At 47.3% G+C, this 14,924-nt stretch overlaps 1 protein-coding gene across 2 annotated transcripts in view; it reads left to right on the forward strand.

The window, feature by feature from the left end:
* LOC144454061 (regulator of G-protein signaling 3-like) overlaps nt 1-14,924 on the forward strand; it is a 42,646-nt gene that overhangs the window by 6,778 nt on the left and 20,944 nt on the right. Inside the window, exons 1-3 of one of the 2 annotated variants that reach the window (XM_020965490.2) lie at nt 5,590-5,849; nt 7,267-8,025; nt 14,742-14,806. In XM_020965490.2, coding sequence (XP_020821149.1) covers nt 7,267-8,025; nt 14,742-14,806 — 824 coding nt within the window. In that variant the 5' untranslated portion in view covers nt 5,590-5,849. Of the gene's footprint in view, nt 1-5,589; nt 5,850-7,266; nt 8,026-14,741; nt 14,807-14,924 lie in introns of those variants that run through there. The other variant, XM_020965489.2, reaches the window with a different exon arrangement.

The following is a 14,924-nucleotide window of genomic DNA, read 5'->3' on the forward strand; positions in this document are numbered from 1 at the left end:
GAAGCAGAGATGCTTACGCAATTGGGGGGAAGAGACGTCTGAAGAGCTTGTCATGAAAGCTGCCTTTGAATCCTTCCTCAGCACCTCGTGACTCTCTTGCACCCTTGTCATGCTGTGCTGTGAATTACAGTGACCTGTCTCTTATTTCTTCTACTTGGCTTCTTGAAGGTGGTGACTGGCCCTGTTTTATTTTTTCATTTCCCACAGCACCTGGGATCACAAGATCACAGATTTGCAGCTAGAAGGGAGCTAACATGTCGTTAAGTTCATCCCCCTTATTTTATAGATGAGGAGACCGAGGCACAAAGAGATGAAGTGACTTGGCTAAGGTCATGCTGATATGATAGTAAGTGGCAGGGTCTGAACAAAACCAGCCTGCTTTCCACTGCGCCCCACTGCCTTGCCATGGCCCAGACGTTACCCTAGCCTGGGAGCTTCTTTGGCTCCTGCTGTACAAGGCTTAAGCACATTCTCTCAATAGGCCTCCTTCCTGACCCTCCTTCACATGCCTGGCTCTGTGGAATGAGGGATGGAAGTTACCGTATTATGGGGCCCTCGGCAGCTACTTCCATTCCCATTGATGATCCCTGGTGATGTTGGTATTTGACCACCTGGAGGGGGAGGAGTTTCAGCTTTTGCCCCGAAGGTGTGTAAGTTCACTTGCTTCTGCTTTCCTGAGTCCACAGGGCCATTACTAGTATTTCTGCTTCCTGTTCCCCAGGGGTGCAGTGAAGCTTCCTGCTTCATGACTGTGGTTACCAATAATGCTCTGATCCTTGGAGGGCACTAGGGTGGGACTGACAGTCTGTCAAGAGGCCATGAGTCAGGTACAAGTTCACAAGATCAGCCCCTTGGGAATCTTGCTGAAGTGGGGGCTTCAAAGGCTAGCCTTCTGTGGAAGCTCCCTAGTAAGTAATGTTCCCCCTCTTCTGGTTTCAGCCCATGAGTTTCCTAAAAGAAGGGAAGAAAGGCAGAAGTAGATTTCACTTGTTTTTCCTTCGCAGAAAGTCTTCTCCCTTTGAAGTTAACCTATTTGAATGTACTACATTCTCCTGGCAGAGCTTTGTGCAAGTCCCTTCTCCATTCCCCAATGCCTCAGTTTCTCCATTATGATAGCCCTGGTTTGAGCTCCTTAAATACTCCAGATAAGCAGAAGATAGTGGTGTTTTTCTTCAAATATATAGAAGATTTGACCTTTGGATTGTCATCTCTGCTTTCTGCTGAGTCCTTCTTTGTTAGGGTTTTGCTTATAGGAGGGATGTGAGTAAGAGAAAGTAAGTGAAGGAGAGGGTTGCCACCTCATCTTGGACAGTGACAGTAATATTCGCATTGCTCCTGAGACTTTTCTAACTTGCTCTCTTTTGTTCTGATGTTGAATGAATGGCCTCCTTCCTAAATGGCCTGGGTCCTGATGATGGACCTCAGAACTTTAAGTGTAGACTGGATCAAAGAGAGCTCTTGACCCAGACCCTGCCCTGCTACTTGGAAGGAATCTGAGAGGGGAACAAAGTTTACCTTTGCCAATGGGCCAGTAAGAGCAAGGGTTCTGGGCATTTGGCACGGGGAAATTCTCCTAAGTTTAAGAGAGCTGCAGTTTTGTAATGCCTTTGTCATTCTGTATTGGGGAATGCCAAGTAGGCGTACTGAAAAGGAGCAACAAGGAATTAGGTAGGATCAAAAGAAATGGGTTTTGGGGCAGCTAGGTGGCACAGTGAATAGAGCACCAGCCTTGGAGTCAGGGGGACCTGAGTTCAAATGTGACCTCAGACACTTGACACTTACTAGCTGTGTGAGCCTGAGCAAGTCACTTAATCCTGATTGCCTTACCAAAAAGTGAAAAAAAAAAAAAAGAATTTTTTTTTTCAATGCAGTGGACTGGGAATCAGGATTCTAGTCCTGGTGTGGCCAATAGCGCTCTCTGTGACTTTGGGTTAAGTCAGTTAACTTCTGTGAGCCCTAGCTTTCTCATCTCTAATGCAGGAATAATAATAAGCTACCTACTTAATGGGAGGAAAGCACTTTGTAGGCCTTTGAATGTTTTACGAAGGTGAACTGTTACTACTTTTATTCTGAGAATAAGCCAAGTTGTTCCTCTCTGGCCAGATTCTTCTGGAAAGTTGGTCATGACCTATAGCAGGAATGTCATGGCTTCCCTTGAGGGTATTACTGGAACCTGGCATAGGGCAAGCGAATGCGGGGTGGGTAACGCCCACCTCTAGGATCCTTAGACTGAGAGGGTTAATCTGCCGCATAGGTCAGTGTCACATCAAGTTAGAGATCAGGGCTTGAGTCAGATAGTGGCTAGGAGGTGTGGGAGGCAAACTTGAGCTTAGGAACCTGAAGCCAGTCATCTGGAAGGACCAGGGAATCTGTAGTGCCAAGAAGTGATGAACAAGCCCAGTATAATGGTAACAGAGGATTCACCAACCTCAGGAGGAACAGATAAGTTCAGAGGTTTGGGTAGGTAAGGGATCCAAAAATCCAGGTAGACAGGTAGGGTGGGTAAAGGGCCCTACTGCTTCCATGTAACCCTAATACCGGGTAAAAAAAGCTTCACCTTGGCCGCTCCTTATGTACTTCCTGCCAGGGCAAGAAATAGTTTATGGGTTGATGGCGAGGCCCCACAGATTAGTGTATATGGAAAATGGCTGTCTCTGGTTTGATGAACTTTGCTGAATTACGAGCAATCTATGGAACAGGAGCCGCATTGGTTATACTCAGACGCTCATCTCAGGCTCAGATGCCTGAGGTGACCCTGATGAGGGGACCACCATCCCAGGGATGACCTTGGTCCAGGCCTGATCAAATTCAGGACCTGAAGAACCAGGATGTCTGGCCTAATGTTCTCTCCACAACATCCCACTCCCCTTGGTTTGGTCGGTTGATTCCATCCAGGGGTGTGCTAATAAGTGGTTAACAACAGGCTTTCTGAAACAGTGCCAACTTTTAAAGTTTCATCTGTACTATCACATTTTCTCCATCACTTTATTTAGTCTAGACAATTGGCAAAACGATACATCAAACCCTGATTTGTGGCATGGTGTAAATGCTCACAGTGAAAATTTCACTATTGGCTCTCCCTGGCTGGTGGGAGCTGGTTCTAGCACACTCCTGCTTCCATCCCTCCTCTGGGGATTTTCTCTATACAAAATCTTCCCCCTCTCTGAGGAACTAGAATGTAGTGGGGATCTTTCTCGTAAATGGGAGATAATACTGAGGATTTTTCTGTGAAGAATCTTACCAACCCATGGGAGACAGCATTTGTGTTTTAATACCATCTACTTCCTGGAGGCAGGTATGAGCTAGATTGGACCTGGAGAGCGTGTGAATGGAAAAGGGGATGTTTGCCTGTTTCTTCCTAAGCAGACTGGCGTCCTTGGGCACGTTTGAGTTGGTCACTGTTACTGCACCACATCGGAGCCTTTATTCAAATTTGAGGCCATGGGAACTTTTTGTTTTATGACACAAGGGTAGGCAAACATCTGGCACGTGATTGGAGGCACCAGGGCCTCTTTCTGAAAGGGCAGGGTTAAACAGACCAGAAACCACATTGTCTGTCTGTGAAAAACTGTGAAGACGACTTTCACAAAACATGGTGCTGCTGAAATCCTGTCGGCAAACTCAGAATGTATGAGCTAAGATCTGAGGCCGTACTGTGGATTTTGTCCAGCCCCCTTTTTTAGAAAAGGGAGGTGACATCATTCATGCGGGGTCACTGAACAGAGGGATGAAAAAGTGGACTTGATTCTACTCTTTCTGTGCTGTCAAAATGAATTTTTCAACCTCACAATTAGCTTTCCTGTATGGGTTGTTGCTCTTAGGTTTTTTGTTCATCACAGCGAATATAGGTTAAGAGCTTTTGGTCCAAACCTGCTGGAAGGATTGCCTTTCCAAATCCTCAAATATTCATTCACCTGTTCAGTATTTACTGATCATCTACTACTAATGTTCCTAGACTTGTGTTAGATGTTGTGTGGGATAGAAAAGCAGATCTTTCTTTTGCCCTCAAGGAGTGTGTAGTCTAGAAATGACCTTACCAGGTTCTCTAAGAACCCATCCTTTTATGGGTTTCCTTTGTCTCTGAAGGAGCTAGTGATTCTGCCTAGTCTCAGCTTTTAGGCCAAGAAGCTATCCTTGTGCTATCGTTTCCCCTTCCCCCATACCTGTCCAACTCTCAGCCCATTCCCATGTATGCCAGTGCCTTAACCATCCCTTAAAAAACCCAGGTCCTGCTACTCCTCTTGTAGTCTGGGCAAGTCAGAAGGTAAATGGTAGTTTCTGAGAAGCTTTGGGCTTCCTATCCACTACCCCCTCTATAGCAGGCCTAAAACCCTGCTTTGAATTTGGTAGGGGAGTTAATGAAATACTATACTGAGTCTCCTTTTGGTTCATTTCCTGCTCCTCTGTTATCTGATATGGGCACTAGGCAAAATTAAATAAAGCTACAGCTAAGCCAAATTAAAAGATGGAGTAGATCTAGAAATCCTGCTGGAAGGAGAGAAAAGTTAGGCCTCTGAGAATACTAGGCTTGGAAAGCACATGAAGGCACAACCAGTTTCTTCAAATACCGATGTGGTCAGTTTCCTTGTTAAGTCCTAAGACTCTCTCTGTTCAGGGACCAGTAGAGGAATGGTATGTACAACTGAGCTGAGGCCTGGGGAGGGGGTACCTCCAGCCCAGCCTCCTCCCAGGCAGGAGCAGTTGGGCTCTCCAGAGGCTTCTGAGGGGTGGATTATCTTTAAGGAATTTAGGGGTCCCAGGACTTTCTCCAAGGGCAAGTGGGGGGTTATTTGTGCTCCTTTTGAAGGTGGTTGGAGCATATACAAATGTTGTCTTAGCCTGTTCTCCTTCCTCTAGGATTTCTCAGAGGTCCACCAAGTATAAGAAGGCAGTCTGGTGCAGTAGAAAGAGTGCTAGGTTGGGAATCTAGAGAGGTGGGCTCATAGTATCTTTGTACAAGAAGGTCTGGCACTAAATGGCCTCCAGGGTCCCCTCTCAGCCAGCATTGGCTTGGAGTCAGCAGCTGCCAGCTTCGGGAGCAGTCAGAGAAGGAAAGCTCTGTCAGCTCATACTGCCCCTTCCTGGACCCTTGGGAAAGATCAGGGATTTCCAGTGTTGGGCCAAGTTGTGAGGTGCCTCCCCACCCACCCCAGCAGCATGAAACTTCCAGGCAAAACCCCCAGTGTTCCTATAGCTGAAAGGGCAGGCCAGCAATGGGAGCAGGAGGAAGCTAGTGACCGTGTGGTAGAGGGGAGGGAGCCTTAGACTAAAAGGGTCACTGTAAGCCAGTCATTTTCTCTCTCCCTGGGCCTCAGCTTCCCTCTCTTAAAAAAAAACAACACAAAACGAGGTGCTTGAACTTAGGTGACTTTTAATGCCTCTTCTTGCTTTAACATCCTATGATTCTTAAATAGGCCCTTTGGCTAGGAAATCTCTCATAGAAATCTCCTGTGGTGAAACCAAGAAGAACCTGCCCCCTTGATGGGAGGCCAAGGTGATTAGGAGGCACTTCCCCTTTTGAGCATTGTTTGTTTTTGCTCTAATCTGCCAGTGGGAATGGTCTGAGCTGCCTGACTTGCATTTCTGGTTTTGGGTTTGTCACTGTGTTCTCCAGCCCCCCAACCCACCAGGGCGTTGGCAAAGGAGTCACCAGCTGGGCAGGCCAGGGCCACTCCTACCCCTCCTCCTGAACCCTACCCCAGGCCACCACAGGAAAGGGGAAATTCAGAGCTAGTCACTTCCCTGGAGAGACAGACCTGGGGGTGCTCTGCCTCGGTGGTGGCACTGGCTATGGATGAGAATCAACTGGCTGTTTACTATCTCTTTTTCTGCTGAGCACAAGGAAGCAGGTAGAGAATTGTCTGAGAGAGTGGGGATTCTGTTGTGCTGATGAACCCCTTTGGTGGGTGGGATGGCAAGCCAGGATTTGAAACCTGAGAGTGATGAGGTTGCTTCTCAGGGAGCAGCAGCCTCTCAGTCACATGTAAGGGAGAAGAGGACCGCCTCAGCTCTGAGGCTCAGAGTTGTGAGGCTTCTCAAAGCTCTCTCCTCTTCCAGTTTAGAGAACTTGTGGATTGCCAAGAGTTGTCATTCTCGGTCCCAGGCAGGGACATCTGATATAAGAGCAAGGGGGTCACATCCTCCAGATGACAGAGTTAGAGTAGGGGGAGGGGGAGGTGTACTCTCTCACTGGCAGGGTTTTCCTGAAGCCGGTTTGAATTTTTCTTGCTGGTCAGTGTTTTGGTCGTTGTTCCTTCAGATGGGATTTAGAACTTCCCCAACTTACAGCCTGGTCCTAGCTCCAAGCAAGGATTGAGCAGGAATGGCATAATTTTATAGTATCTTCTAGCACTGGTCTAGATATGACTAGAGGACCCTAGCTGAGAAGCCCTGTCTCTCCCCATACCTTGGGGCCAGGCAAAAAGACCTCAGGGTTTAGGGAAGTAGAATTGGTCTCCCTAGTTTGTTGCCCCTGGGACCTGGTGCATAAAAGGCAAACATAAAATTAACATACTGGGCCCTCTTTGCTCTCCTAGAGGTCTGGTATAGTAATGTCCCCCAAAATGTTAGTGCTGGTCAAATATCCCCTTTACGTTTCACTTTCTTGTTCTTTCTTTCCTATCTCTCACACAATGGCACTGCCCCTGTCCTCTGCCAGGCTCAGTCAGAACCTGCCATCTGTGATGGGTAGATGAGTTGTGGTATTCTTTGAGCACCAAACCTTTGGTTGGTCCAGTCCTAGGAAGGCAGTTACTGAATCTTACTACATACAGCAGGAAGGATCTTCAGAGCCTCCTGGCGAAGGCGGGCCCCTAGTCTCTGCATGCCTGGCCTTGGCTTCTTGTTTTGACCTCTGGCTTTTTGGCCCCTGGCTTGCCTTTGGGGTCTCTGGCTATTTGGGGCCCCCTCAACGGTGGGGAATCAATCTTCAGGTAATAGGGTGTCATTTGGGATGTGGGCGGATTGGACGGACCAGGGGAAGAATTTTTCATTTGGACTCCTAGAGGACTTGAGTTCAAATCCCAGCCTTGCTACTTAATACTTTTATAACTGCAGGCAAATCACTTCATCCTTCTGGGTCTTGTTTCCTTATCTGTAAAGGGAAGATCTGGATAATCTCTTTCAATTAAAAATCCTATGGTCCTATGGCCATCACCTCTAAGTCTATGAGGTAAGACCTCTGGGACTTTTGCACAATCTGATGTTCTTTGGCCTCATCTTGTTTCTTGTTGTCTCTCTCTCTCCCTACCTTTTTTCCTCCCCCAGATGCTTGAGACAGACGTGGATGAAAGAAGAGAGATGCCTTCTGAGGAGGAGGTACCCCCTTCTAATGAGGTGGGGGTTAGGGGGGCATCCGAGGAACCAGGCCCTCCTGAGAGCAACCGTTCCCAAAAGGAGGCAGTTGTAGGGGAGGCCTCAAGCCTGGAAGTGCCCCTGCCTGCCGAGTGGGTGGCCAATGGGGCAACTGAGGAACCTGGGCCTCCTGCTGGTGACTGTCCTCAAGGGGAAGAGCCCGCAGAGGAGGCTGCAGGCTCTAGGGCCCCTCCCTTAACTGACAAGCAGCTCTTTGTGATCCCCGAGGTCCGCCTGGACTGCACCTTCAGCCAGAGCTTAGGGGCAGAAGGGATAGAGCAGGATGGTGTCCTGCTGGATGAAGAGGCAGAAGAAGAGGAGGAAGAAGTCGAGGGTGAGGAGGGGTATGAGGATGAGGATGACGAAAGTGATGACAACTACCTAGACCGGAACGAGGCAAAGCGGTGCAGCATGATCGAGACATCGGGCACCGAAGGGGCCTTCATGCTGACGGTGCAGAGCTCCCTGCGGCGCCGCACCCACAGCGAGGGCAGCCTCCTGCAAGAGCCCAAGAGCCACTGCTTCACCTCGGACACCACCCTCAACTGCTCCGACGGGGAGGCCAAGAAGAGCGGCTGGGCCCTGGCCTCCCCGAGCACGATGAAGAAGGAGCTGACCCGCAATGGGGGCTCCATGCACCACCTCTCCCTCTTCTTTACAGGACATAGAAAGGTAGGGGAGAACAATGCCGGGGGGGGGAGGTGGTTGGGAACACATCCGGGACCCTGGGCAAAGGCCCTGCTGAACATGGGATGGTGATGGATTTTACCAGTATAATACCCAACTGAGGATCAGAGATCAGAACTTTAGATCTGGAAGGGATTTTGTCCTAATCCAGTCTCCTCATCTTCTAGAGGAAGAGACTGAGGCAAAGAGAGCTTACATGACATGCCTAAATTCATGCAAGTAATAAATTGTAGAGGCAAGATTGTTGGTGTTTTTGAATTCTAACTCTCTGTGACCCCATTTGGGGTTTTCTTGGCAAAGATACTGGAGTGGTTTGCCATTTCCTTCTCCAGCTCACTTTACAGATGAGGAACTGAGGCAAACGGGGTTAAGTGACATGCCCAGGGTCACACAGCTAGTAAGTATCTGAGGCCAGATTTGAACTCAGTTCCTCCTCACTCCAGGGCCAGGGAGAAACAGGATTAGAAAGCTTGTCTAGGAACAAAGACCTGCTGAGAATAACCCATCCCAAGGGGAGCCACCTGTAGGGGAGGCTACAAACCTGGAAGTGCCCCCACCTGCTGAGGGGGTGGCTAGTGGAGCACCTGAAGATCCTGGGCCTCCTGCCAGTAACTGTCCTTAAGAGGAAGTGCCCACAGAGGAGGCTGCGGCCTCTAGGGCCCCGACCTTAACCAACAAGCAGCTCGTTGTGATCCCCGAGGTCTGCCTGGACCGCACCTTCAGCCAGAGCTTAGGGGCAGAAGGGATAGAGCAGGATGGTATCCTGGATGAAGAGGCTGAAGAAGAGGTTCTGTACTAGAAACCAGGAGAGGCGGGCCTTATAAAAAAGTATAAAATAATAGTCCTTGCTTTCATGCATGGAGGTTATGACTTAGTTAAGGAAGCAAGGCACTCTCATACAAAATTAAATAATAAGCAATACAACAATATAAGAGATGTAAGAGGGCGTCAGATGCTAAATCCCAAATTTATGGCACAGAACATGGTAGGCATTCAGAGGGTGATGGCCCTTGAACCTCTGTGACCTGGAAAGGGCTGAGAAGGTTTCTTGAGGGAGGTAAAGCTGAACAGGGCCTTGAAGGATGGGTAGGATTTGGCTCTGTTGAGGCAGGGGAGAGAGAAAGAATGGGAAGAAAGGAAGAGAGGCAGGAATCTACAAGAGGAATAACCTGTTTTGAAGACAGTGAGTAGAATTTGGCTGAGGCTAGAGAGGTAGGGTGGGAGTTGATTATCGGGCTGAGGAGATTGGACTTGGGACTGAAGAGGGTAGAAAAGAAGGCCCATTTTCCTTTTCTGGTCATTCTTTTCTCAAGGAATATTTTCTTTAGGAGAATTTGAGGCTTAGGGTCTGTGGAGATGGGTCAGACTTCAGGGAGTGCAGAAACTCCATCCTCTGCATCCTGAACTTCAGGCCTTACAGAGATGTTTGTTTATTTACTTATTTTTAAAATTAAATCTATATTTTATTTATGCTCTTTTTCTATGTGGCTGTCACTTCCCAATGATACTCCGTTGCCTCTTTTTAAAAACAAAGATGGGCAGCTAAGCAAAACAGTAATTCTTTGGCTCTGAAACATTTACTAATACATCTTTCTAGACTTGCCTGGGAGCAGAGAGGTCACCCTTCTCTGATGAGTAAGACAATTGATGCCCAGAGAGGGGAGGCACTTACTTTGAGTCACACAGGGACTGGACAGTGACTAGCAGAGCACCTTTCACATACCAGGCATTTAATACATGCTTGTTGAATTGAATAGGGTTGGGGTTAGAACCTAGGCTTGAGGAGGGGCCCATGCTTAAATTAATCCTTAAAGCGTGTGGGCCCAAGGATATGTTGGATCTTGAGTGAAATGTTGGCATCAGAACGTTGAAAGCTCATTAACCACAGCAGTGAGGAGAGGAACAGCTCCAGTGGGCTGGGATCAGAGGGCAGAGATTTAGAGCTGGCTTACCCCTGCCCTCTAGTGGAGAGAAGCCCCAACCGCAAGTCCTGAGCGGGGAGTGAGTCATTTCCTTCTGTGTCCAGAGATAGTGGTTTTCAGGACCATAGTGTTTTCTAGCTTTTGCACCTGACTTAAGGTGAGCCTCACTCAGAGGCTGTTTGCTAGTCTAAAGTGGCAAACAGGTCTGCCCTCTTTCAGAGTGGTGTTGTTGTTCAGTTGTTTTCAGTTGTTTCTGACCCCATTTGGTGTTTTCTTGGCAAAGATACTAGAGTGGTTTGCCATTTCCTTCTCCAGCTCATTTTACAGATGAAGAAACTGAGGCAAACAGGGTGAAGTGAAGTAACTTGCCCAGGGTCACACAGCTAGTAAGTCGTATCAGACTGTATTTGAACTCAGGAAGATGAGTCTTCCTGGCACTCTATCCACTGTACCACCTAGCTGTCCTTCAAAGTACTGTTTGAAAATTTTTTCTTTCTCCTTCTTTTTTCTGTCATCTCCCCTCCAAAAAAGGAACCCTACTTCCTCAGTTTACATGACTTTAGCCAAGAAGAAAGCAACCCAGTGATCTTAGAACCATAGAATGTTGAAGCTGGAAGGGGCCTTAGCAGTCATCCAGTTCAATTTCCTTCATGTTGCAGAGGAAGAAACTGTGGCCCAAGAGCAGAGCAGGGTGTGATGTGTTCAAGGAGATGAACCCAAAGCAAGGCAGTGAGAGAGCCAGCCCTGAAACCCAGGCCTCCCGAGTCCCAGCTCTGCCCTTCTTCACCTCCAAATACCCTCAGAACTTAGCTCTTGGAAAATTCCTCATCAGTACTCACCTTTCAAAGAATCTCTTTTCCACAGATTTTCCTTCATCAGGAGATCCTCCCTTGAGTAGAAGGGAGAATCTGGATTATTATTATTATCAACAACAATAGTAACTTACTCATAATGACTTACTATCAGTGAGCCAACAAGCACTTGCTATATGCTTCCCCTGATCAGGTGCTGAATGCTGGGCAGAGAAAGAAAAGCAAAAGTACTGTCTCTACCATCTTGGAGCTCACATTCTAGTAGGGGGAAAATATGGAAATAACTATGTGCATGCGAGATCTGTAGAGAGGAAATGGAAGGTAGTCTTCAAAGGGAAGAGAGAGCAGGAAGAGGCAGGGAGAACACCTAGGGAGGCTTTCTGCAGAAGGTAGGATTCGAGCCGGGTCTTGAAGAAGGCCAGAGAAACTACTGCTAACACTTACATAACACTTTAAGGTAGGCCAAGCACTTCATATATTGTTTCTCATTTGATCCTCATGACAACTCTTTGAGTTAGGTGCTATTATTATCCCCATTTTGTAGATGAAGAAACAGAGGCAGAAAGACATTAAAATGACTTGCTTAGAGTCAGACAGCTAGAAAGTGTCTAAAGCAGTGTTTGAACTTAGGTCTTTCCAACCCCAAGTCCGGAGCTCTACCCAGTACATCAATCTGTCTCTAAGAATGAACCTTATCGGCATCCACTCCTGGGACGGCGATGCTTTGTATACCTTTTAATTTGATTTTCACAATGATACTATGAAGTAGATAGTACAAGGTTTACCAATGAGGAAACTGAGGCTAAATGCTTCGCCCAGAATCTAGTGGTCTTTCCATCCAGGTCCTGGGACTCCTTTCCCCTGCACCATGCTCCCCCTGCCACCCCCTTCTAGGCTGCTTATTTTCTTTCCTTGCTTTTAGCTGCCTTGTGTCTTAGAGATCAGTGCAGTAGCTCTTGTCCTTCCCAAGTGAAACCAATGAATCTTCAAGTGTTTTGTTTTGTTTTTTTGAATGGCAGTTTGACTAAGCCAATCCTGCTTAATCAGATCCTGCAATACCCTAGCTCTAAGAGAAGTCCATTGCCAAGCCTGAAAGGTTCTCAGTCCTTTATAAATGAGAATAATAGGAATCATTAAATTGTGCTGTGTCCAGCTGACTCTAAGGTTGAAAAGTCATTCCGCTTCTGACTAATGGTTTTCTGGGCCAGCCTTAGGCCCAGGTGGATTCTGTACCTATTCCTAGCTTATCCTGCTTACCTTTCTCTGGCTCTCCTAGTCTTAGATTTTTGCTCTCAGTAAGACTGAAGCCTTGACCAGGCTTCACTCCATGTGTTCAAGGATGGTGGTACAGCAGGGAAAAGAGAGGCAGGGTGGGCTGTATTGTTGCTCACTACCAAAACCTTTTCATGAAGGTGACAGGGCATTTGGAGAAAAACCTCAATTGGTCTGGGAATCCAGTTTATTTTAATTTGATGTTGAATTGAGAATCAAGACTGCTGGGTTAAATCCTTAGGCAAAGGCTTTCCATTCATAGTCCCTTGGTTTACCTATGTGTAAATAGAGTAACAGGTGTTTTGTTTTTATTTCCTTATCCTCCCTCTTCCCTTTACCTCTGCCCCCCCCCCCAATTCCTGGGCCTGTCATGATTCCACTTTGTGAATGGAAAGGTCATTTGCCTGTGAGTCAGGAGCTCTGGGGTTTATATCCAAACTACCACTAACTTCAGTAAATTTGTTAACCATACCTATAAGATATTCAGGATACTGTACTGAGCATTGAAACTTGTTATACAGCCTTGGACAGTGACCTTCTGCTACCAGGGCTTCTGCGTCCTCTTGTATAAAATGAGTGAGTTGGAATAATCTTGAAGAGCTTTTCTACTTGGGACATTCTGTGACATGCGTTTGAGCCCTGGCCTTGTCCCTGAGGGCCAGCCTCTGGGAGGGTCTGCTTGGGGAGGTTGGGTCTGACAGATCCCAGCAGACACCAGAATCAAGACAAGCCCTACCCAACAATGGAAGGAAGTTTCTTCCCATGTTTGAACTGCTTTGATTTCCCCAACTCCTAAGGAGGGAGGGGGGAGTGGGAGGGGCTCAAGAGTACCATTGTACTGGGCTGATAAACTGCGGAAGCTTAAGGTTAGAATGGAAGGAAGCCCAGCGCCAGGCTGAGGGGCCAGAGGTGCTCGTTCCCACGGGCGGGGGGGTACCCAGTGGAGAGACTGGCATAGGAAGGTGGGGGCCAAGTTGTGCCAAAAGGAGGCCATGACCACAAATGGAGTACCTGCATGTAGTTACTTCCCTCAAAATGTAAAAAAGAAAAAAGAATAGAAAAATACTACAACCCACACATTTGTGACATGTGTGTCAGCTAGATTCTGTGATAAAATACCAGCCCACCTGATTGGCATATGAACCCATCCCAGGGGCACAGAACATTGACTGCTCCAGCGAATCAATCCATCAACAAGTTTTCATTAAGTATGTACTCTGTGCCCAGTGCTGTGGGAAATACAAGAAAACACAATTCCTGCCTTAGAAAAGCTTACTGTCTAGTTGGAGAGAGAAGACTAATTGTTTTTACAACTGGAGAGCAGTCCTGGATGGAATCTGATCAAATGCTAAACTGTGTGGTACAGATGTAAGCACTGGAAGAGATCACAGAAGGGAGAGACTCTGTAGTAGGCTGGGAAGGATCTAGAGAGGGCCCTGGCCTGGGCAAGGCCCAAAAGGTTGGGCAGGGTTTGTTTAGGTAGAACGGGAGAGTGGAGGAGGGGCAGAAAAGACTCACGAAGGAAAATGCTGTCCGCATCCAAAAAAAAGGACTATGGCGTCTGACTGCAGATCGAAGCACATTATTCACTCTCTCTCTCTTTTTTGTTTCTTCTTCCTCCCTCATTGGGTCAAATTCTTTACGACATGACTGATGTGAAAAATAGATTTAATGTGAATGTATATGTTGAGGCTGTATCAATTTACATGCTACCTTGGGGTGGGGGGAGGGGAGAGATAGGGAGAAAATTTGGAACCCAAAATCTTATGGAAGTGAATGTTGAAAATGAAAAACAAACAAACAAATAAATATTTTTTTAAGAAAGGAGGGGCAGAAGCCACAAGCACAAGTGGGAAGGTGGGTATAGATACGGCTCATGCCAGGAACGTTAAGGGAGTAGCCTGGCTGGAAGGAGAGATGTGCTGTAGTGGGGGGAGAAACCAAACTTGGAGTGAGAGGCCTGGTTCTGCTCCTTAATACCTGTGTGACATGAGCAAATCAGTCACCCTCTCTGAATCTTACTTTCTCATCTGGAAAACAAGGGGGTTGGACCAGATAAACTCCTGTTGTATCTTGCAACTTTAAATCAATGATCCTGTGACTCTATAAACTTCATAAAGAGGAGAAGAAGATTCTGCTTGGTAGGTAGGGTGGGGGTGACCACTGTGAATGTAATGCCAAAGGAAATAGCGAAGCACCGTTGTAGAGTAGCTAGGCAGGACCCCTGGTTCTAGCCCCTACTTCTGTCATTAACATACACATTGTGTGACCTTGGTTGCTAAGGTCAGAGTTTAGCAGTGACAAAAAGGGAGGGGATTTAGACTCATTCTTCCAGGTCAGCCCTTGCTTTACAATCTTGGCCCAAGCAAGGCTGTGCCTCCTTTGACCTGACAAGTCAGGAGCCAGAGGCCTCTTCCTCAGCCAGAGGTACTGTTTGGGCTGGGGATAGCAATCTGTCTGCTGAAGGTTGTCTCCCCCGGCAAAAAAAAAAAAAAGAAAAATTTCTCTGTTTCCTAATCTGGTCGTAGTCCCCAAAGCATCACTTCATTGCTAGAGACCTATATACAGACACCTTCCTCATGGGCTTAGAACCGGGGAGGGAGATCCAGGTGGGTAGTAATACCTCAGAATGAAGCTTTCCCTGGCCTAACTATAGCCTTCTTAATGTAAACAAAACATCTTCATCTTTCCCCAGCTGAGCGGGGCTGAGGCAAGCTGTGATGATGGTGCTGAGGCATCTCAGAAGAGGAGCAAAAAACTGTAAGTCAAAAAGGACATTGGCTTCTGTCATGGCCGCTTTCTCCGGAGCACATCTTCTGACTCTGCCGGCTTCATTGAGCTTGCTGTGGCTTGCTTGACTCTCCCATTTCCTTTCAGA

The sequence above is a fragment of the Phascolarctos cinereus genome, unplaced genomic scaffold, assembly GCF_003287225.1.
Source record: "Phascolarctos cinereus isolate Bilbo 61053 unplaced genomic scaffold, phaCin_HiC Scaffold_2;HRSCAF=192, whole genome shotgun sequence".
Lineage (NCBI taxonomy): Eukaryota > Metazoa > Chordata > Mammalia > Diprotodontia > Phascolarctidae > Phascolarctos > Phascolarctos cinereus.